The sequence below is a fragment of the Varanus komodoensis genome, unplaced genomic scaffold, assembly GCF_004798865.1.
Source record: "Varanus komodoensis strain SLA01 unplaced genomic scaffold, ASM479886v1 scaffold3, whole genome shotgun sequence".
Taxonomy (NCBI): Eukaryota; Metazoa; Chordata; class Lepidosauria; order Squamata; family Varanidae; genus Varanus; species Varanus komodoensis.
The window spans coordinates 44,584,250-44,606,682 of record NW_025335761.1 but is presented as its reverse complement, the minus strand read 5'-3'; the positions used below and the strand labels follow the sequence as shown (position 1 = coordinate 44,606,682).

The 22,433-nt window shown below is 44.2% G+C and overlaps 1 protein-coding gene across 1 annotated transcript; it reads right to left on the bottom strand.

Annotated features, from left to right (window-relative positions):
* Positions 1-1,224: 1,224 nt before the first annotated feature.
* Positions 1,225-21,814, bottom strand: CALM1 (calmodulin 1). The gene is made up of 6 exons (XM_044436288.1): positions 21,663-21,814; positions 17,261-17,291; positions 9,935-10,078; positions 5,585-5,691; positions 2,614-2,749; positions 1,225-2,447 (listed from the first exon to the last, which is right to left on the bottom strand). Exons 1-6 carry the CDS (start codon positions 21,663-21,665, stop codon positions 2,419-2,421), a joined length of 450 nt encoding a protein of 149 aa, XP_044292223.1. The 5' UTR covers positions 21,666-21,814; the 3' UTR covers positions 1,225-2,418.
* Between the last annotated feature and the right edge of the window lie 619 nt (positions 21,815-22,433).

Sequence of the window (22,433 nt, the reverse complement as noted above, 5' to 3'; positions counted from 1 at the left end):
CAACTGTGAAAGAGTTTGCATACTTTTGCTCAATCATCAATTAAAAGGGAACCCGCAGCCAAGAAACTAGAAGATGACAGACTTGGAAGGGCTATTATGAAGGAACTAGAAGAGATCATTGATTGCAAGATAGTTTCACTGGAAACCAAAGTTAAGGTCATCTGCACTACTATATTCCTGATCACTATGCATGTGTGTGAACACTGGAAAATGAAGAAAGCTAACAAGAAAATCCATACATTTGAATACTCTGGGCCAATAGAAAGACAAAGAAATGTGTCTTAAATTAAGCCAGAACTATTCCTGGAAGAAAAGCTGATGCAACTGAAGCTCTTATACTTTGGGCATAATGCTAGGGAAAGTCAAAGGCAGAAGATGACCAACTTTGAGATGAATCAGTTCTATAAAGGAAGCTATAACCTTGAGTTTCCAAAAGCTGAGCAAGACTTATCAAGGACAGAATAGTTTGAAGGGCATATAAAGTTGGAGACAAGTTGATGGCACATAACAATATAAGGTACTGGAATTGCTTGAATTTTCCCCATGTTTCAAATAACGTGAGTTTTCTGTTAAAGTGGTCAAATAGAACATATAGTGCTCAGGCCTTCAATTCAACAACTTTGAACTCCATGTGCCTCTCTGTGATTAGGAGCAGAAAATAAGACAAACAAAATGAAGAGACATAGCTCACAATAACAAACAAAACGTATCCATGCCAGTTCATAAGAAAATATCTAAATAAGAACCCTAGGATCTACTAAAATGTCAAAAATAGTGAGATTTCAAAACAAAGATGTTTGCTCTCACCATACTGTGGATTCTGTAATATGCCATGTGGATTCAAATTCTTTTTGTCCAAGTTACTTTGCTGCATATCATAGATTACTCTCTCGCACTCTCTAGGCAAGTGGAGAGAAAGAGTGAACCATATTATGTACTGAAGTCTCCAGCTGCTTAAAGGTCCTCCATTTGTACCTGTTTCTTGAGCTCATTTCTGAAACATTTTCCCACTGTGTTCCATGCACCTCCTTCCCCACAAGATGAGTGCTTAGTAAAACTGTTTTCTTTAGAAAAAACCCACAAAGTGGGGAAGGTGGTTCTATCCATAAATTGCCAATCCTAGCATCACAACTAACCCAGAAGAAATTGTGCAATTTCCCCACTGACTTGACCAGACATAATCAAGCCAGTTTGTGAGCAACCGAATTAAGATTGTCATGAATATGAAAGGCAAGCACAAGTTCATTTATTTATAGCAAAGGTCTTGGGTTACAAGAGGTCAGTTCTTGCCATCTTGAAGAAACGTTAAACGGGTTAAGTTATTGCATACATGTGCATTATAATTTAGCAGCAAGTCATTTGACAGAACACATTTCCCCTTCCTACCAACTTTTGTAATTTTTTTGGTTTAGTCACTCGAATTGTATATGGATAGCTCTTTTTGGCTTTTACAAAGCATGTAACACCACCTTTAAGTTAATGGTCTTTTATTGGAAAAAAAAGACTAGCATTTACAACTTGGAATGGACATAACTGTAATATCTTGAACAGCGATGTTGATAGTTGTGCTGAAGTCCACATGTTACTCTGCTAGCTCCAAGTCTCAGTACAGAAGGTTTTAAAAATGCGGGTGGGGGGGGGAGAGGAGAGCACATCCAAAGGTGCTCACACCCCTTCGAAAGTTTCTTTTTAAAAGTTTTGTGAACGGTAACAGCCCAACACCCGTCTCACAATAGTGCAATGCAGACAATATTAAAACCAATGTAACACAAACACGCCATCCACGGCCTCTGTCATTTGTGGTGGGGGGGAGGGTTAGAACACTGCTACTACACACAGGAGAACTTTCTCCACCTTTGGGGTTTTCCCCACTCTAAACTTTTTGCATCCCTCAACCTTTTTGCTGCATACCATCCTGAGGTATAAACCAATTTGAAAGTAAAACCAGCTATGACAATTTAATAATTACAAATTCAGCCAGAATCCACTTTGGGACAAAAGAGTGGATTGGTGTTCTTTTTTTTAAGATGTATTTTTTCTCTCTTTTTTTAAAACTGTTTTAATACAAATGTCTGACTGTGCTCAATTGTCAAGCTGCATGCATGAAAAACTGGCCAGCCCAAACAGTGTAATCGTCATCAGCAAATGGAACTTTGTGGAGTTCACTAAGTGCCTTCTTTTTTTTTCTTTTAAAGGTAGTAGAATTATTTATATTTGGTAAAAGAAACTGATGTTTAACTTGATCTTTTGGGAACAGGACCACCAACCATGACATGCAGTTTGTGGACAGAAAGTATTTTGACATTCAGTTTTGCTATACAGAAACAGAATGAATAAATGAACTTTTTTTTTTTGCAAGAGGTAAGTAAAAGATTCAATTTGATTCTTCTAGAGGAAAAAAGGTGAAAGGAGGTCTCTTCATTTTGCAGTCATCATCTGTACGAATTCTGAAAGAGACAAAGGAAGAGAAACACCATTTTTTCCAAACAGGTTTAGATGCAGAAACAAAACACAGCTATTCTAAAACATGCAAGAAAAGTGCAGAAACTGCCACTTCTAGTACAACAATTTAGGTTTGAAACCTCTTCAAAAGGCTAGCCAACCACACTTTACCTTCATAGTTGACTTGCCCATCTCCATCAATATCTGCTTCTCTGATCATTTCATCTACTTCTTCATCTGTTAGCTTTTCTCCTAGGTTTGTCATAACATGACGTAGCTCTGCCGCACTGATGTAACCATTGCCATCCTGGGAAGACAGCAAATGTCAGAGAATTGAGGTTACAAGAGTAATTCAAAAAGTCCCAGCAGAGGTTGCTGGTAAGGGAGGCCTGCTACAAATCAACATTCAAATTCTCAACCCAACTTATTTTTCTACAGAACAGGGGTAGGCAACTTGAAGTGGGGAAAGTTTTCCATTCCATGGGCCAAATTCCGGCCCAAGGTCTGGGGGCTCATGTTCTATCTGTTGGTAGGATCAAAGACAAAGTGGACAGAGCAAAAATCTGATTATTACTAATTTTAAGCCTACTCAAAAGGAAGCAGGACCAGCATGCCTAACCGTAAGTACAGACTTTATTTAGTAACATGCTTGTTGGAACGGAGGATGATAGAGCAAATGTTTTGCTCCTTAATTTTGCAGAACGGCTACTCCCAAGCAATAAGTCTGTCCAATGACCCTAGTAAACTGAAGTCTTCTTGGGCACTGGGATGCTTCCCCCTCTAGGGAAAAAAAAAACGAAACAGAAATACAGAAGCAATTTGGAACACGATCCTGAAAGAGCAATTTGGAACATGATCCAATCAGACACTTCAACATGCCCACTAAGACCAACTTTTTTCCTTTTGAGCATCAGCCACAACCACACAGCATCACTAACCATTCCTGAAATCTCCCCACTCCTCAAACCCACAAGCGATCCAGAAGGGGTCTGGTATGTAAGATGGGAGGCTGCAGTTGAAAAGCATTATGCAAAAATCCAGCTGGGGGCAGGGCACGAATCATGTGGCACTTTGGATTCTGCTCACAGTGTGTTTAGGAGGCAAAGTTATTTAAGCCAGTACTGCGTAACAGGGATCCCATGGTACACCGACAGTATCAAGGAAGCAGCCACAAAAGCTTGCATTGACTATAGTGCTAAACAATCAGTGTAAGGCCGTGTATTAAGCCTGGTTCCGATATTAGACCCTTGTTTGAAAGCAGCTCATAAGATGCCTGGGTTCAGACTCTTAGATGAAAACAGGAGACTTTCACCAAAGCCAGAAAGGGGAAGAGAAAGGGACTGTATCTCAATTGCAGAGTATGCAGAAAACCCTAGAAATCTATCACAGCAGAGAATGTGGATACAAATACTGCAGCCCCCAGACTGCAGTAGGCCCAGAAGAGAAAAACACTCCTGGCATGAGCTATATGGTTCCTGCCATAGGAACACCATTACTAAAGCACCCCAGAATGCTCTGGGAATGGTGCTTCTAAGGCAAAGACTTCAGGGACTGTTTCCACAGACTTTGTTTTGTTTATTCTGAAAACGTTCCAGGTAGCAGAGCATAAGATGTTGGGATCTATCAGCCAAAGAGGGTTTAATAAGTGGAGAAGGGCTAGGTGGTAGGATTTCTGGATGGCTGGGCAGTTTGAAAACTGAGGTTTCTAGAAGAAGTGCTGGATTTATCTGACGAACAAACAAGCCACCCAGCTTCTAAAAAGCTCTGAGGAGGGAGTTGGATTTGAGTGACTGGTGTGCATGTACTCAAGTACGCACACAAATGTACAGTACCTTCTACCCCAGCAAACACCCTGGAACTGAAAAGGTTGTGCACCCTGGGAGCAGGCAACAATGAGTTACACGGACTGATGGTCTGACCTGGAATAAGGCAGTGACTCACTATGTTGCTAAATGAACCAACTCTGGTTTATGTGGACCAAAATTCTGTAGCCTGAACTGGCCATCATGTAAAGATGCCTCTCTCATCAGAAGTCATAGTTTTTCTGCTTGGGTTGCAGCAAAATATATTTCAGAATCTCAGTTGCAGAAAAGAGTCTGTGTCTTCTTTCATTGCATAAGGATACCACAAAAGTGTTTTTGACCTTTCATGAAGCTAGCATGAACAAGGAAAGATAACTCTTGATTGAAGCAGAGGCAGTTTGGATGGAGAAATGCCTAGGCTATAAGGTGTTCAGACTTGAATAAGGGAAATTGTGGTCTTAGTGCTTTGTTCATCCACAGTCTTCAAAGAACATCTAAAGAGAAGCTACTATCTCAAGATCTAACATCAAATGAAATGGAATACTTACCAGCACATCCAGTTTTGTTAAAGTCTTGTTGATTTCTACCTAAACCAGAGGCATTTCAAACATAGAGAGTTCACACACTGTGGCAGCTCTTCCTGGAACATTTAACCCAGGAATTGTGGGGAAAAGCAGAATGCATGAGCTACATGGCTTTTAATCAGTATCCAGAAATGCCCCCATTCTTGGGTTGTTTTCTGACATCCAAACCTGGAAACTCTGGGCTAAACAACCTAGACTTAACCTAGTAGTTGTACATTGTTTGTTGTCAAATCCATGAACAACCCAGAGTTTTTGAGTTTTTGTAACAGAACGGCCCAAAACAAGGAGTTTCTGAGTTGCTGATTAAAAATGAAGCTGAGTGCATGACAAACACACTCTGTACATTACCACCATTCATGGGTTAAGCAACCCAAGATTTGTTGCCAAGATGGTTGAACCAACTCATGGGACAGCAATGAGATGGAGAGTATGTCACAGAGCACATTCCCGAGGAACCTCAGGCAACCTTTTTTAAAGATGTACATCCAGAAAATGGCAACCAGTAAAGAGGTCAACTACAGGTTAATAGTTGCTGTAGCATTTGGCAGTGAACAAAACACTTTTTAAAAATTTTAACTGAAGTTTATCTCTCCCAACAAACTCATTAGATAAGGTAAAGAGATCTGATCATAACTATCAGCATTCATCAACACTCAGCCATGCTGTTGAAAATAAAATTTATCTCCTTCTTTGTTGCAATGTCCAAATCAACCTGAGGGACAGTTCAAACACTCAGCTGATTCCTCCAAAAACTACCTTGTCAAAGACTCTGAACGCTTCACGAATTTCTTCCTCACTGTCTGTGTCCTTCATTTTTCTGGCCATCATAGTCAAGAATTCCGGGAAGTCAATAGTGCCATTGCCTTTAAAAAGAGGAGGAATAAAAATGATACCCAAATATCCAAATACTTATTAAAAGGGAAAACCTCCCACTCTTTTCCATTTATGACAGAGCATGTGGTCAGAGTTTAACTATCTCAGTTATGGATCAAGCAGTTCCTGTTACCCACTTCATCTTTCTTTTAAATGTAATAGAAAACTTGAATAAGAGCAGACTAATGCCAAAATTTTAAAGAACAGGATTCTTGTCTAAATTGCTTTTTCTCCTGCTAGTAGTCCATGCTGTTATAATCCTGAAGAGACGGTTACAAGGCTCCCTGCGTGGAACTTCTTGTGAAAACAACTTGGAAACTGCAGCTGGTGCAGAATGACGCTGCCTGAATGCTAGCAGGGCAGCCAGAGGCGAACACATTACTGCTTAGCTTCAGAATCTCTGCACTGGCTGCCAGTAAAGCTATCAGGTCCAGTTCAAGTTTTAGTACTAGTGTACTAAGCCCTAAATAGCCAAGACAACTTCTCCAGTACTGAGAGAACTGGGATATAAAGTTGTCAGGGTGGATCTGCCCTTGAATGATGTGGCTTCTTGGCTTACCACATAACAGAATTGTCTTGGTGGTAGCTATACCCTGCCTTTCTAGTAGAGATTCAGTTTTCCTCATTACTGTTGTCATTTGGTCACCAAGAATTGTTTCTCTGTACCCTTTTGAAGAGTATTTATTAGTTTTTGAGATGGATTTTTTGTATTTTAATAAATATTTGTAATTATTGTGTTATGTTCTCAATTGCATATTTACACTGCACTGTTTTACATGGGTGGTTACTTACCCTACTGGGTTCCTTATGAAGAAGAGTGGGATATTAATAAATTATTATGATTCAGCTTTAAATCACAAAAAATAAGAACACAGAGGTAAACCTGCTGTGAGGGCTTTTTTTCTAAACACAGGCTGCATTCAAGAACTGAGTGCCCTTTTTCCTGACAGAAAAGTGGGGTATAAATCAAATAAATATTACTGTGAAGTCTAAGAGTTTCAAGCTTGCTTAACACCAATAAATACAACTCTAGGATTCTACCCGTTTCCCCACTAGGGGCAGTCCTTTACCTTCATCAGATCCAAAATTCAGATTCAGAAAGTAGGGTTTCCTAGTCCAATACATAATTATTCAAAACCCTTTCCTACCAGATATTATTAAATTATAAGGCAGTCTCCCCCAGCCTGGTGTTCCCCAGATATTTTGAACTGGAATGCCAGCTTCCTGCTTTGGTCACCTGCTGTAGCTGGCAGCCATTTCTAGAATATTCCCCCAGGCACCAGTCTACTTTTCAATGTAACTCTTGATGGGCAACACATCTGTTGTAAATTTCCCAGAAATAGGTAGGTAGTGGGTCCTACCAGTGGGTCCCATGGTTTTGACTGCCAGCATTGCAAATTGAGAAAGAAGCACTGATGCAGTCTCCAAAGAAAAATTATATTCCTTTTAATAGCATTGGCACCAACAGTCTTTTCTTTAAAAACTTCTGGATTTTCTCTTTTCAAGACTCATGGTTAGCCAAAAGTTAAGTAATTTCTTGATACCAATCACAGATTCAAAATGACAGGATACAAACTCCTACAGCCCCAAGAAAGAATAATCAAATTCTCACAGGGCAGAAACCTGTTTCAAAGAGCTGAACCAACCTGATACAGCCCTCTGATGACTGTTTGGGACTCTGTTTACCAAAAGCTCATGAAGCATTAATTTGTTTCAGAAAGGGACCCGTCTGCAATTTCTCTTCCTCATCACTTCAGGCATCATTTTTGGAAGACTCCAAGCCATGCTACATGTCACCTCAGATGCACAGGTCTGACCCGGAAAGCAAGGGCTTTCTCCCTGGCACACAAATTGTCACCCAGTAGCCTCTCTGAATACCAGTTGCTGGAACAAGAGCGCTTGGATTCTGTTTGCACTCATGTTCTACTTGTGCACTTCCCACAAAAACTGGGGTGGCCACTGTGGGAAACACAACCCTGGAATAGCTAGGACTTAGTCCTAATACAGCATGGTTCTTATGCCAGCTTGGGAGTGGGCACTTTAACCCTTTGCCCTACAACTCCATTTTGCATTGTAAGAAGAAGAGGTTTCAATTACAAAGGATTCTAGATTGCAGTCACTGGTGTGTATCAATCTCGATCACAAAGGCAGCAGGAAAGCAAAGGCTTCAAGCTCCCACAGTCCTCACAGTAGGATTCTAAGAGGGGCCTCCATTCTGGCAACCTGAAGCAGGAGAAAAGTCCTGCATTCATGTCCAAATCTCCATGACTACAGTAAAATGTCTACCTGGGACACAAATCCTCAGGTACAAGGGCCAAATACAGCCTTCCTAGGGTCCCAATCCAACCCTGCTAAGTTCTACAGCTGGTCACATCTCCTTCTTTCCACCACCAATAGTTTGGTGGTGTCCTGGCTTTGGTGAGGTTTTTCCCCTCAAAGATTGAAATGCCTCTCTTATGGTTTAGTTCTTGGCAGTAAGTGCTTCACGCTAAAATACATGGATACGTTTTGCCTTTCAGTCCCACCTGTTTGCCTTTGACCCTCTCCACCGTTGGAATACCATCTCTACCTCTTCTCCAAGAACTTCTGGGTTTGAAAAAGTTTTACTGCTCCCGAGCCAGATGGAGTTACATTCCCCCTGAAATCTCACACTCACAATTTAGCTATATTCCTAGATGCCTAGGTTTCTGCAGTGGCCAGGAGTTTGTCTGAATAGGTGATGCTAGTGTATCAACTGTGCCACTTGCTGAAAATGTTTGAACTCCCCATGGCCATGAATGCCTTAGTTCCACCCACTCTGAACTAAACTGATGTTCTCTACATAAAGATGTTGAAAAATTGGTCAGGAATTATGACTGATTTCAAATGCCATGGCCAGACTCTTGACTGGGGCTGAACACAAGCAGCACACAACTTTCTTGTTAGAACAGCTGGATTACCTACTGGCTCAAAGGGTCAGCTATGAGCTACAGAATCCTATAAAGTTTGGGATCAGGTTACCTAAAAGACCAGCTTTTCCCAATTAAGCTTGTCTGCATTTTATGGTCCCCATGGAAACCCTTCCTTCAGTACTGCCTCCATCTGAAACACATTTGGCAGGGACACAAGAGAGGGCCTTCTTGGTGGTTATTCCCAGAATTTGGAACTCCCTTCCAAGGAAAGTGCAGCTGGACCCCTTTCTGTTGTCCTTCCACCAGCAGGTAAAGATGTTTCCTATTCAACCAGGTCTTTGCCATGTAAGCTGGTCTGATGAGCTGAGTGCAGTTTTATTTTTATTGCTACTGGTGTTTGTTTATATTTATTTGTATTTAAGAAATGATTAATTTTATGTTTTAACTAAGTTCTTATTTTAAATTGTGGTTTTTATTATTGTTACATGTCCTGAGTACCAATTTCCTGGGTGCAAAGTTGGGGTATAAATCAAATCAAAATCATTTAGTTGGTCATACGGTTCCCCTTCCACAAGATTATACAGCTGCTGCTGAAGCCCTAAACTTGTGGAGTTTACTAGGATGGAGAAGACTGGTCTACAGGATTATAGGACAGGGTTAAAAAGTCGCCTGCCATTGCAAAGAGCTGAAATACTACCTTTGTTAAAAGAGAGTGAGAGTTTCAGTAAATGATAGTGTCTCTGTGATGGCTATGATATGCTCACTTCTGCTAAAACCTTAAAAGCACAGCTGGACTAAGTAGTGAGTTAATGTTTGATAGGATTTCTGTGATGGCGAAAACAATTTTATGGCCCCTGGGGAAGGTCTCAGGGATGACACCATTCTTCAGACCTCCCTCCAAGGCTGTAGACACAGCTACAAATCAGCAGGGGAATCTGAAATACAATCCTTCCCACTGTGGAAAATACGGTGCCGGCTGCTTTACAAGATTATAAAAATGGCCTTGGAGGACCTCAGAAAAATCTGAGTCTTGTGGTAGGTGGAAGGGGGACGAAAGGGTAGCCAGATTATATCTTCATGGAGAAATCAGATTATTAAAAACTCTCTGGCCACTCCAGCCTCAGCCATCTACCTCCACTAGATGTGCTCCAAGAGAAAAATGGAGGCTGGAAGGGTGAAAATTAGCTGTCACTCTTCTTGTCCTGCTGGCAAGCCAGGGATAGAGGCTTCTGGCCAACCAAAGCACTGTGTGTAGGACTTCAGCCTTAGGCATTCACAGAACTTGATTTCAGAGGTTATGTTCACACATAAAGGAAAATGGCCCATCTGTTTAAATGCTTACCATCAGCGTCTACCTCATTGATCATGTCTTGCAGCTCTGCTTCTGTTGGGTTTTGACCCAGCGACCTCATGACAGTCCCAAGTTCTTTTGTCGTGATGGTGCCATCACCATCTTTGTCAAATAGAGAGAAGGCCTCCTTGAACTCTGAGGAGAGATGGAGCAGTAGGGGAAAAGAAAGACATATCCCTATTTAGCACCATGACTGACATCCAGTATTGACCAAGCAACGTTAAGTCCAGATGATGATTTCACAAAGGAGAAATTAAGACAATGTTCTACATGTCACCAACAAGCAAACCTGATAAAGAATACACAGATCTACATTACTTGTATATCAGGGCTGTATAAAACTCCCAATCATAAATTGAGAAAGAAGGATCCAAGGTGAAATCTAAAATGTAGTGGACACAGTGTTGGTCATGGACCACCAAAACTATGATGTAGATCCTTCAACTCAGCCATGAAGCTCACCTGAACCAGTCTCCCTCTCTCAGCCTAACCTACAACACAGAGTACTAGGAAGGTAACCTTGTCCTGGAAAGGGTAGAAATTGCAATGCAAGAAAGAAAACCAGGCCCTTGAGGCAGAGGAGTAAAATTAATTAGCCACCACAATTCAAGTCTTCCAAGTTAAACTCTCCTTTTTCCCCTAGCCCATGTCCAATGAATATAAACTTCCAGTGGTTGGAAGCTGCCTTTCCATGAGACCACTACCTATCTTATCATTCAGTAACAACTTTCAGCAAGCACAGCAACACAGGATAGTACACATTACATCAAACTTCACAATTCTCATACCCTGAAGTGCATCTTGTGGAGAAACAGTGATCAAGAACATGTCCAAATAAATATTTGGACCCAAAAATATGTCTCTCATATTTAAAACCTTTCTGTGTGGTTTAAAATTGCTCATGATTAATAAAGAGTTATCTTCATGCAGAAGCCTGGATTCACAAAAACAAAGACTGTTTTTTCTTTAAGAGTCACAAAGTAGATTATTAGGCAAACTGTTTGCTCTCAAACATACTTTGTCAAGGCTTTTCACAAGTTATATAAAGTTAGTGCAGAAGTTTAGATCATTATGCTATGCTAGTCACAAAGTCCCATGCGACCCATCGCGACCCCACAGACAACATTCCTCCACCATTCCCTGGAGTCCACTAAAGTTCACGCCGACTGCTTCAGTGACTCCATCTAGCCACCTCATTCTCTGCTGTCTCCTTCTTCTTTTGCCATCCATTGTTCCCAGCATTAGGCTCTTCTCCAGGGAATCCTTCCTTCTCATTAGGTGGCCAAAGTATTTGAGTTTCATCTTCAGAATCTGGCCTTCTAAAGAGCAGTCAGGGTTGATCTCCTCTAATACTGACTGGTTTGATCGCCTTGCAGTCCAAGGGAATCGCAGGAGTCTCCTCCAGCACCACAATTCAAAGGCTTCAATTCTTCAGCAGTCAGTCTTCCTTATGGTCTAACTTTCACAGCCATACATTGCAACTGGGAAAACCATAGCCTTGACTATACGCACTTTTGTTGGCAGGGTGATGTCTCTGCTTTTTAGTATGCTGTCTAGATTTGCCATAGCTTTCCTCCCAAGGAGCAAGCGTCTTTTAATTTCTTGGCTGCAGTCACCATCTGCGGTGATCTTGGAGCCCAGGAAAATAAAATCTGTCACTACCTCCATTTCTTCCCCATCTATTTGCCAGGAAGTGAGAGGACCGGATGCCATGATCTTAGTTTTCTTAATGTTGAGTTTCAAGCCAACTTTTGCCCTCTCCTCTTCCACCCACATCAAGAGGCTCTTTAATTCCTCTTCACTTTCTGCCATTAGAGTAGTATCATCTGCATATCTGAGGTTGTTGATCTTTCTTCCAGCAATCTTAACTGCAACTTGTGATTCATCTACCCCTGCCTTTCGCATGATATGCTCTGCATATAAGTTAAATAGGCAGGGGAACAGTATGCAGCCTTGTCATACTCCTTTCTCAATTTTGAACCAATCAGAAATTTGATGCCCAGTTCTCACTGTTGCTTCTTGACCTGCATACAGGTTTCTCAAGAGACAAATAAGATGGTCTGGTACTCCCATCTCTTTAAGAACTTGCCAAAATTTGTTGTGGTCCACACAATCAAAGGCTTTAGCATAGTCAATGAAGCAGAAGTAAATGTTTTTCTGGAATTCCCTAGCTTTCTCCATGATCCAGCGTATGTTGGCAATTTGATCTCTAGTACCTCTCCCTCTTCGAAATCCTGCCTGTACTTCTGGTAGTTCTCAGTTCACATAGTGCTGGAGCCTAGCTTGTAGGATTTTGAGCATAACTTTGCTGGCATGTGAAATGAGTGTGATGGTGTGGTAGTTTGGACATTCTTTGGCACTGCCCTTCTTTGGGATGGGAATGTAAACTGACCTTTTCCAATCCTGTGGCCAATGCCAAGTTTTCCAAATTTGCTGGCATATTGAGTGTAGCACTTTACCTGCTTCGTCTTTTAGGATTTTGAATGGATCAGCTGGAATACTGTCTCCTCCACTAGCTTTGTTGTTGCTCAGACTTCCTAAGGCCCATTTGACTTCACATTCCAGGATGTCTGGCTTGAGGTCAGCAACCACCCCATCGTGGTTATCAGGAACGTTAAGGTCTTTCCTGTATAGTTCTTCTGTGTAATCTTGCCTCCTCTTCTTATTCTCTTCTGCCTCTGTTAGGTCCCTGCCATTTTGGTCCTTTATCATGCCCATCTTTGCATGAAACATCCCCTTCATATCTCCAACTTTCTTGAAGAGATCTCTGGTCTTCCCTATTCTATTGTTTGCTTCTGTTTCTTTACACTGTTCATTTAAGAAGGCATTCTTATCTCTTCTAGCTATTCTCTGCAATTCTACATTCAATTGGGTCTATCTTTCCCTTTCTCCCTTGCCTTTCGCTTCCCTTCTTTCCTCAGCTATTTGTAAAGCTTCCTCAGACAGCCATTTTGCTTTCTTGCCTTTCTTTTTCTTTGGGATGGTTTTAGTTGCTACCTCTTGTACAATGTTGCGAACCGCCGTCCATAGTTCTTCAGGCACTCTATCAGATCTAATTCCTAAAATCTATTTGTCACCTCTACTGTATATTCATCAGCAATATGATTTAGGTCATATCTTAGTGGCCTAGTGCTTTTCCCTACTTTCTTCAATTTAAGCCTAAATTTTGCAACAAAAAGCTCATGATCTGAGCCACAGTCAGCTCCTGGTCTTGTTTTTACTGACTGTATAGAGCTTATCCATCTTTGGCTGCAGAGCACATAGTCAATCTGATTTCTGTGTTGACCATCTGGTGAGGTCCATGTCTACTGGGTTGTTGGAAAAGAGTGTTTACTATGACCAATGTGTTCTCTTTGACAAAAATCTGCCAGCCTTTGCCCTGCTTCATTTTGTACTCCAAGGCTAAACTTGCCTGTTATTCCGGTTATCTTTTGGCTACCTACTTTAATATTCCAATCCCCCATGATGATAAGGGCATCATTTTTTGGTGATAATTCTAGAAGATGTTGTAGGCCTTCATAGAACGAATCTACATCAGCCTCTTCAGCATCAGAGGTTGGGGCATAGACTTGGACTACTATGACGTTGAGTGGTTTGCCTTGATTTCAAACTGAGATCATTCTGTCATTTTGGAAATTGTATCCCAGTACTGCTTTTCCTACTTTTTTATTGACTATGAAGGCTACTCCATTTCTTCTTAGGGATTCTTGCCCGCAGTAGTATACTTGATGGTCATCTGAATTAAATTCACCTATTCCTGTCCATTTTAGTTCACTGATTCCTAAGATGTCGATGTTCAATCTTGTCATCTCTTGTTTGACCACGTCCAGCTTGCCTTGATTCATAGATCTTACATTCCAGGTTCCTATGGAGTATAGATCTTTGCAGCATCGGACTCTCCTTTCACCACCAGATACATTGGCAACTGAGTGTCCTTTTGGCTTTGACCCAGTTGCTTCATTCTTTTTGGTGCTACTAGTACTAGTTCTCTGCTCTTCCCCAGTAGCACACTGGACACCTTCCGACCTGAGGGGCTCATCTTCCAGCATCGTATCTCTCTGCCTGTTGATACTGTCCATGGGGTTTTCATGGCAAGGATACTGGAGTGAGTTACCATTTCCCTCTCCAGTGGATCACCTTTTGTCAGAGCTCTCTGCTATGACCTGACCATCTTGGGTGCCCCTGCACAGCATAGCTCATAACTTCATTGTGCTACACAAGCCCCTTCGCCACAGCAGGGCAGTTACCCATGAAGGGGCTTAGATCATTACTATGTATTAAATACATAAGCTCAACTTTTACAACTTTGCAAAATATCCTCCCTATATTACCAGGAACACAGAGTAGGGAACAAGAGAAAGAGAGAATTGGTTTGCCCAAATCCTGGTGAATTTGTTGCACAATTGAAAGCTTCTGGATTCATAGATTACTCTTAGCAATTTGTCAGAAATTAGTTATTCAGAACTACATTTACTGAAGAAACTTTTAATGCTATTTTAATAAGCACCTTTGTCTGCAGGACTGCGACAAACGATGCTTGGGTTCTGTCTGCATGAGAAGCAATGCTTCAGAATCCAGTGGTGGGATGATGGTAAAAGGGTATCTGTTGATGGACCACTACTCCAGTTTCCACTATTAAGGAAGGGTCACAATGTTTTAAACTGTTTCATATAGGTTAGGAAAATGATGCAATAGAAATGTATAAAGTTAGCCATGATGTGGAGATACAGAGACCTCTTGCTTCTTCTTCCTTAATGCTAGAACACAAAATCAGCTCTGATGAGAAATGCCTAACAGATGGTAGATTTAGGACAGACAAAGAGAGCACTTCTTCTCAGAGCACATAGTTAAATTATGAAATTCACTTCCACAAAGTAGGTTGATGGGCACGAACTCAACTAGCCTTAAAGGGGAATTAGATGCACCCATGGAAGGTTACTGCACTGGGTGGCTATATACTACCTCCAGTATCAGAAGTAGCGTGCCTCTAGAGACATGATACTGAGACCAGGAGCAGAGGACTATTGCCCTCATGTTTTATGGGCTTCCCATGGGCATCTTGTGGGCCAATATGGAAAAGGCCTTGCCTTTTTTTTGTTCTGCTGCTGAGATTCTAGCAAAGGTTTCTGGAGTAGGTAGACTGTGACTTGGTCTTACCTAAAAACATGTATACTTTGCTAGGTCATTTGCTCAGCATCCCTCAGAAGTGAGTGTATAACTAACCTATCTTAAGGGATCCTGTTTATTTAATTTAATTTATTTTATTTCATTCCACTACTATGCCACCCCATACCCCAAAAGTTCTCTAGTTGGCTTATAAATGCTGAAAACAGCATTCTAGGTATAGACTTAAGCAGCTGACCTGTCAGATGCTGCCTGGAGATTATGGGAATTGTAGTCCAACATATCTGGAGGGCATCAGGTTGGGAAAAGCTGCAGTAGACCATCTCAACCTAATCTACTAGTGCTAATATGTATAAAGCACTAACTGTCAAACATTCAATGTTTTCTACACATTATCGTAGCTGCACAGCTTGCTACAAATGTGTAACATAGGTGAGCAGTATCATCTCCTGCATTATGGATGCTGGTGCTAAGAGAGAGCCAGGGTTTATCTAAAGCATGGGTCCTCAAACTACGGCCCGTGGGCCAGATCCGGCCCGCCATGCCCATTTATTCGGCCCGCCTCAGAGGTTTTGAACTCCCTGCACCTGCCGCCCGCCTCTCCGCATGCATGTTTGCTGCCACCTTGCTGCTTGCTCGCTTGGAGATCTTTTGGACTCACTTGGAGAAAACAATCTCTGAGCGAGCAAGCCACTGCCTCGCCGCGCGTGCCCACCTCACCCTGTACTCGCCCACCACTGCCTCACCGGCCTGCCCCCCGCCTCACCGGCCTGCGCCCACCACCGCCTTTCCACTGGCTCCCTGTTGAAAAAGTTTGAGGACTCCTGATCTAAAAAGTTCATGGCAGAGATGAAATCTGAACCGGAGGCTTCCTTATCTGTAGCTCCTCTGTTAGCCACTACAACATATCAGCTCTGAACACTAGCTGTGTATGTGAGCGGTACATGAATGGAGCCATACATGCAGTCCTGATCTCCCTGGAAAATAGGCAGCATAAAAAATGCAACAGATTGTGGTGAGGGGGAGAGAAGTGGAGGAAACCAGATGAAACTGCCCAGGCCACCTGTGCTCTAGTGAACACAAATGCCCAACAGCTACAATACCCTATACTAGCCTTCCTCCTGAATGCGTCCATCCCAAAACCCATACGAACAAACAGAAACCATGGCTTGGTTAAACCAGGAAGTAATTAATCAACACAAATGAGGAAAAAAGCATTTAAGCACAGCACTTGCTGATGTCTCTTCAATCCACGTTCAGGAGAATTGTCTGAATGCAGCAAATGTCATGGGGTGTATTTATTACTGTGGGCTTACCCAGACACTGGAAAATTGTTACAGGCACTAGGAACGTGGGGATGCCATCCTTCTGCACATCACCAGGGTCATGCACTGAATGATTCTTGTTCACTCAAGTAATTTTGTGCTTGCCATTCATCTTTTAGCTGGCTGAATGCCCAAATATGTTATGTTCTCCAATCAGTAATAGACATAGCTACCAGACAATCACAGACACTTTTCATCTGATGGAGATATGCATCCTGCTCAACAACTTACAGTTCTGGACACTTTTGTATGCATTTATTTATTAAATTTATATTCTGCCTCCTTTCCTACAACAAACTCAAAGTGGCTTATATCATTCCCCTCCCCCTCCTGCTTTCAATTCTATCCCCACAACAACAACCCTGTGAGGTAGGTTGGGCTGAGAGTTTGTGACTGGCCCAAAATCACCTAGTTGGCTCCATGGCTAAGCAGGGTTTAGAACCCAGATCACCTAAGTCCCTGTCCCACTCTCTTAATACTACACCACACGGGCTATCTTGAAACTGATTAAGCCTCAAGTCAGTGATACTTCCTGGTGTCCCTGAAGCCAAACCAATCCCTGCACTCCACAAGTGCCCTTTGTCTCAACACATATATAATTGTTTAGTACACAAACAAAAACTAAAAAAGAGGGAGGCAAGGGGCATGACCAACCAGTATGTTCCAGTTTCTCTGGTAACCAATTATCATATATACACATAGAAGAAATATATGAATTACAAAACAGGAAGCAATTCAAAACCATTCTATTCTAATAGGAATGCAAAGTCATGAGAAACAGGCAAGTGATAACAGCCACCAATATTTTTGTATTCAGAATATGTTGCTACGCCAACAGAAACCATCTCCCTCCCATTAGGATACTTACCAGCAATCTGTTCCTCAGTCAGCTGATCGGCCTATGTAAAGAACAGAAACATATTTCAGAGCATTGTTTACCTGCAGCTATGTCAAACCACAAGTCACAATGGCAGCTCAGCAAGACAACACAATATGATGTCAACATCTGACACAATCAGAAACAAATACAACAAATCACTGCTTCATCCACTGAAGCAGGAACGGGGAACTTGTCATCCTCCAGAAGTTGCTCCAGCACATCTATCAGCCACTCTGACCATTGACCTATGCTGCGTGTGGCTGGTCGGGCAGTTGGGAGGGCCCATGCTCCCTACCTATACACTAGATGGGAAACAAACCTGACTGATATGGCACAGTATGGAGGAGAATATGAAGCGTCTAGCCAAAATGTCGGCTTGCCAGGACAAACAAAACCTACCTAGTGTTCAAGAGAGCAAAACTCTTCTTTCAGGGCCATATCATAGTTTCATTACAGCCCAGAGACTGCCAGCCCCGGCTATGTATCGTGATACTTTGCACACAAACAAGTCAGCAAGATGTAAGCCACCGAGCAATGCCAAATCATTGAGGGATTTCCAAAAACTGTCCAAAACATGAGGAAAAGACATATTCAGCACCAAATTTATAATTTAAAAATGTGTGTTCTACTTTCCGATAGAATCTAATTTTACAGCACTTGAGGCCACACTGGAATTTACCAATCTACTGAGTGCCTTTTTAATGAATATACTGTTTCCAAGGCTTAGTCATCAACCTACTCAATAATCCCACTATCAAAGCCAAAATCACGCACAATTGCACTAATTCTCTTCTTCTTCATCATCATCATCATCATCATCATCACCAGATTGATCTACCAAAGTCAAGGACATGACCCAACCAATCTTAGAAGTATTGCATCCCATCAATTTTCACAGGAAAGATGCAAGTATGCACTTTTTCTGCCAGTGAAATCAGTGCTTTTTAATGCTGAATTCTGGGGAATTTGTGTGTATCCTGTGCACTCAGTATGTTCTTCGACAGTCTCAAGATCTTTCCTCCATTTGACACAGGCAGAGTCAAATCCCTCCTCTGCTGCCTTCTCCAGCTGATAGTCTTATGTTTTGAACTGGAACACCCAGTATCTCTCACCATTGTCCTAACTGAGGGGAAATCTAATATATCTGAAAAGCATCAGGTTGGGGGAAGTCTGCATTTCTGATTTCCCCTTAAAAGTATGCTCTGCATGAGTACAACATAGTTCAGACTCCTATGGAAGTTAGGAAAGGTTGCTGTGAGCTTGAAAAGCCAACAAATGCACCAAAAGCCCAGCTGCAGTCAGAAAGCCTCTGCTGTTCACCACTGCTTCACCAATGCAGCAACTTGCCACTGGCTTAAAGGCATCCCAAGAAGGCATATTATATCAGTCATAGTATTTCTCTCTGGCTGCTTATGTGAAACTCTATGCTGTGACCTCCCAGAACTCAGCCTTCCCTTCCGTGAGGCAAGTTGACATGGTGATTTACATAACATATCAGAGCAATGCAGAACAGGAAACAGGGCCACACCTCATAGAAAGAAGGATGCAAATTAACAGAACCAAAGTGCAGGAAGCCCTCTGTGTGAGAGCTGACAGATAAGAATCCAGGTTTTGCACTTGCAAGTTGCCACCTAGTACAGGTTGCGTTTGCTATTCAGTACCCTCTGGATCGCAGATGAAGGTGGCCAATACCATCCTGAATCAGCCACTCCACCCATGCAAGTCATAAAGAAGGGGGTGGGAGAACATGGATCTGATGATGTCACCCTTTGCAACAGGATGAAGGGGAACTGGAGAAACACCCTGCATGGCTCATAATCCTATTTGGCCATCTGCAGCCAGAGTCTTCCTCTCTGCTACGGGAAATGGAAGCCGAAATTTCCCCTTTCCTTTTCCCTCTTGGCACTTTCCAGTGTTACCGTATTGCAGAAAATCCCTGGTTTCTACTGTAGATGCAGTGTGTGTGTGTGTGTAAAACTGAATGAAGGTAAAAGATCCCTTCCTAATCCTAATAAATAATCTGTGGTGGGGGGGGGGGGCTCACTCAGGCAGCACTAGATCAACAAGGTTAAATCAAGCTGCATAAAGGAAAATACAGTGTCAGTGGCCCATTTCTGTAATATGAGGACCAAAAAGCTACTCCGCTGCACAAGCAATAACCTTGTTTTTTGACATCAGCAGCAGCTCAGGAGCAGCCCATCCTTTGGGCACCTCCAAGATCAACATGCCAACCCATGCTTCTAACACACTGTGCATTTAATTCCCTTGCCTCATACCCACTGAAACTCTGTGGCAGTGACTTTTGAAAGAAGAGTCTTACTGGAGACTTCTAGGAAACAATTCTCCACTTATTAGCAATGCTGTAGGTTTTCATCCTCTCCCCTCACTGTCCCTTGGGGTTAGTAGGGTGGAGGCTCAAGAGGAAGAGGAGGAGATATGATGTAATGCAGTCATCCAAGGCAGTGCTGTGTTTCAGGGGCTCTGGGAAGGGGGGGTGAAGAAAGCAGCACAACAGCCGCAGAGGTCCCCCCTCCCCCCTCACCCTGCGCAGTGCAGCTGGTGTAAGAACTGGCACAGTTTCCATCATTCTTTTGATGCCCTCCCAAACTGAACTGCCATTTCCTCTCCTTACCAGCCTCATCTTCCTCCACATATATACCTCCAAAGGAAAAAAGGCAGGACCTACATCTACTCAAAACTTAGGATTTTCTTTTCTTTTTAACTGAGATTTGCCAACAAATATGCAGCCAATTACATCCTTCCTGACTGGAGATGATGGGAGTTGGAATCCAACCCACATCGAAGGTGCTAGGTTGGGCAAGGTCAACCCAAACCCTCCATCTCCCAGTTTTATATTCTGAGAAAAAGAAATCCACATTTTCCTCCTCAACATACACTGAGTGGCCGAATGCAAACACATACTTTCTTTCCACCATGCTGAAAGGTCATTCCAACAATCTGAATTTTAATTAAAAAACGAGTGTGATGGGACTCCATATCTGTGGCACATGCTGCCATGTCCCTAAAAGGTCACACCATGTCAGAAGCTGCACCCCTTTCTTCCCCCACTGGGATTTTTTCACAAGTGGGAAGAGACAGAAAAATATTCCATTCTCTTCTTTCTTCTCCGCGTTTGCTTCCACGCCCCACATCCAGTCTCACGGTTTATCCCCAAGCAAAAACTAGGACCTCTGTGTTTAATCCTCCGGGGAACCATCTAGCTACGGACAGACCAAAAACACTCTCTTTATTCCCTGGGAGAGAGGAAAGCAGCGCGACGCAGCTAGGAAGCAAGCAACTGCTCAGCCCTCTGGAGAAGCGTGGGCACCCTCACCGTGAGAACGCTCTAACCACGAGCGAGGCGCGTTCACAACCACCACCTCGCCCAGAAAGCGGGGTTTCGGCGGGGGGAGAATGGGCGCGCCTGCCTTGCATCCTACCTCCCTTCCCCGCCAACTCCCCGGAACTCCAGCAAGAGGAGGAGGGGGCTACAGGATCTCCGGGGGTGCCACGCGAAGCACGCTCCGTCTCCAGGCACCGCTGCCCCCGGGCCGAAGCGCCGGAGCATCCCCACCCAGCCTCAGGCGTCGCCAGGCGGCACGGCGAGCCGGCTTCCACGCGTGCGTGTGAGCAAGGGCGCCGGGAAGCAGACCAGTTCCGGGCTTTCCCGAAGCACAGGAACCGGCCGCAGCCCTTTGGCACGGGGAAGAGGCGAGGCACCGCCAAGAACTCCCAAGCAGGCACGCGGAGGGGGGCCGGCTTTAGGGTCCAGCAGCCCTCTCCTTTGGGAGCAGCGCCAGGCGAAGGTGGGGACCCCCATTCCGGACAGCCACGGCTTCCTCATGCCCGGCAACGCGGTCCACCCAGCAGCGCCGCGTGGCTGGCCTCCGAACGACCAGCAGGAGAGTCCGGCGTGTATGAAAGATCACCGATACCAGCCAGCCCACTTCAGAAAGCCGGCGATCCGGCTGCCGCTTCGCTTCCTCCCGCCACACACGCACGCGCGCGCACACACACACAGAGTATCCGAATATTATCTCTACCCGCAAACTCTCCAGGCGACCGCAAGGATCCGGGCCCGATGGAATCTCCGCTGCTGCAGACGTCCAAGCTAGCCATGCAACCGGACAGCCGAGCTCCGGCAAGGTCCCCCTCATCAAAACTGCAGAAAGATCCAGTAGCAGCAGCAGCTCGGTGAAAAGCAGCGCGCAAATCCAAATGCTTCTCCTCCAGGTTTTCAAAGAAAACGCAAGAACGACCCTCCGCGGACCAACACACACACTAACACACACTCTCGCGCCCCGAAAGACCCGTTGCGCAAGGCCAGTCCCAAAGCACACCAAGCGATGAAATCAGCTCCGTTTGCTGCAGGCAGATCCGAGCTACCTACCATTGTGCCTGCTGGCGGCGGCGTCGGCGGCGGCGTCTGCTGAGCACTGGCAAAGCCACAGAAGGCAGGCGGCTGCGAACAGCTATCGCTTCCTCTGCGCTTGGCCAAAATGCTGTAGGTGTGAGTCTGCGCGGCTTTTTAAGGCGCGCTGTATCCCTCCGCCAGAGGAGAGTCTTTCTCCTCCCAGGACCGAGGCGTGTGGTAGCGGCGGAGTGACTGCAGCAGGCTGCCCTCCCCCCGCGCTGCCTCGGCCCCCTCCCCCGCTCACTCCCTCAGCCAGCCCAGCTGGCAGGCGGCGAGGAGAGGGGCTCGCCCGCTCGCTCAGACAAAACAGCGGACGGACCGCGCCGCGCCGCGCTCGCAGCAGCGCATTAGCAAGGCCTGCCAGGGGTGACTCTCGCGGCTGCGCTGCGATTGCAGCAACAGATGCTTCTTTTGGGGCGCAAGCGGCTGGCCGGCGACAGGCAGTGTCCCCGCAGGGCACGGGGAAGAACAGCCTCTCTGTGCCCGTCCGAAGAGGCTACTCAGTCAGGGCTGAAGCCCTCGCGGTAGAAAGCGCTCGCCGCCGCAGTGGCAGGGACTTCGTGCCTCAGCGGGGAGACGCATCCGCCGGGCAAAGGGAAGGCGACGTCTCGCCTTGTGCAGGATATCCCGGAAGGGGCACCACGTTGTTTTCTATGCAATTTATGAAGACTCCGAAGGCAAAGCACTGGTGGAATTCATTTAGATGAAGCCACATTACCTGGAATCCCACTCCTGTTTCAATATTCC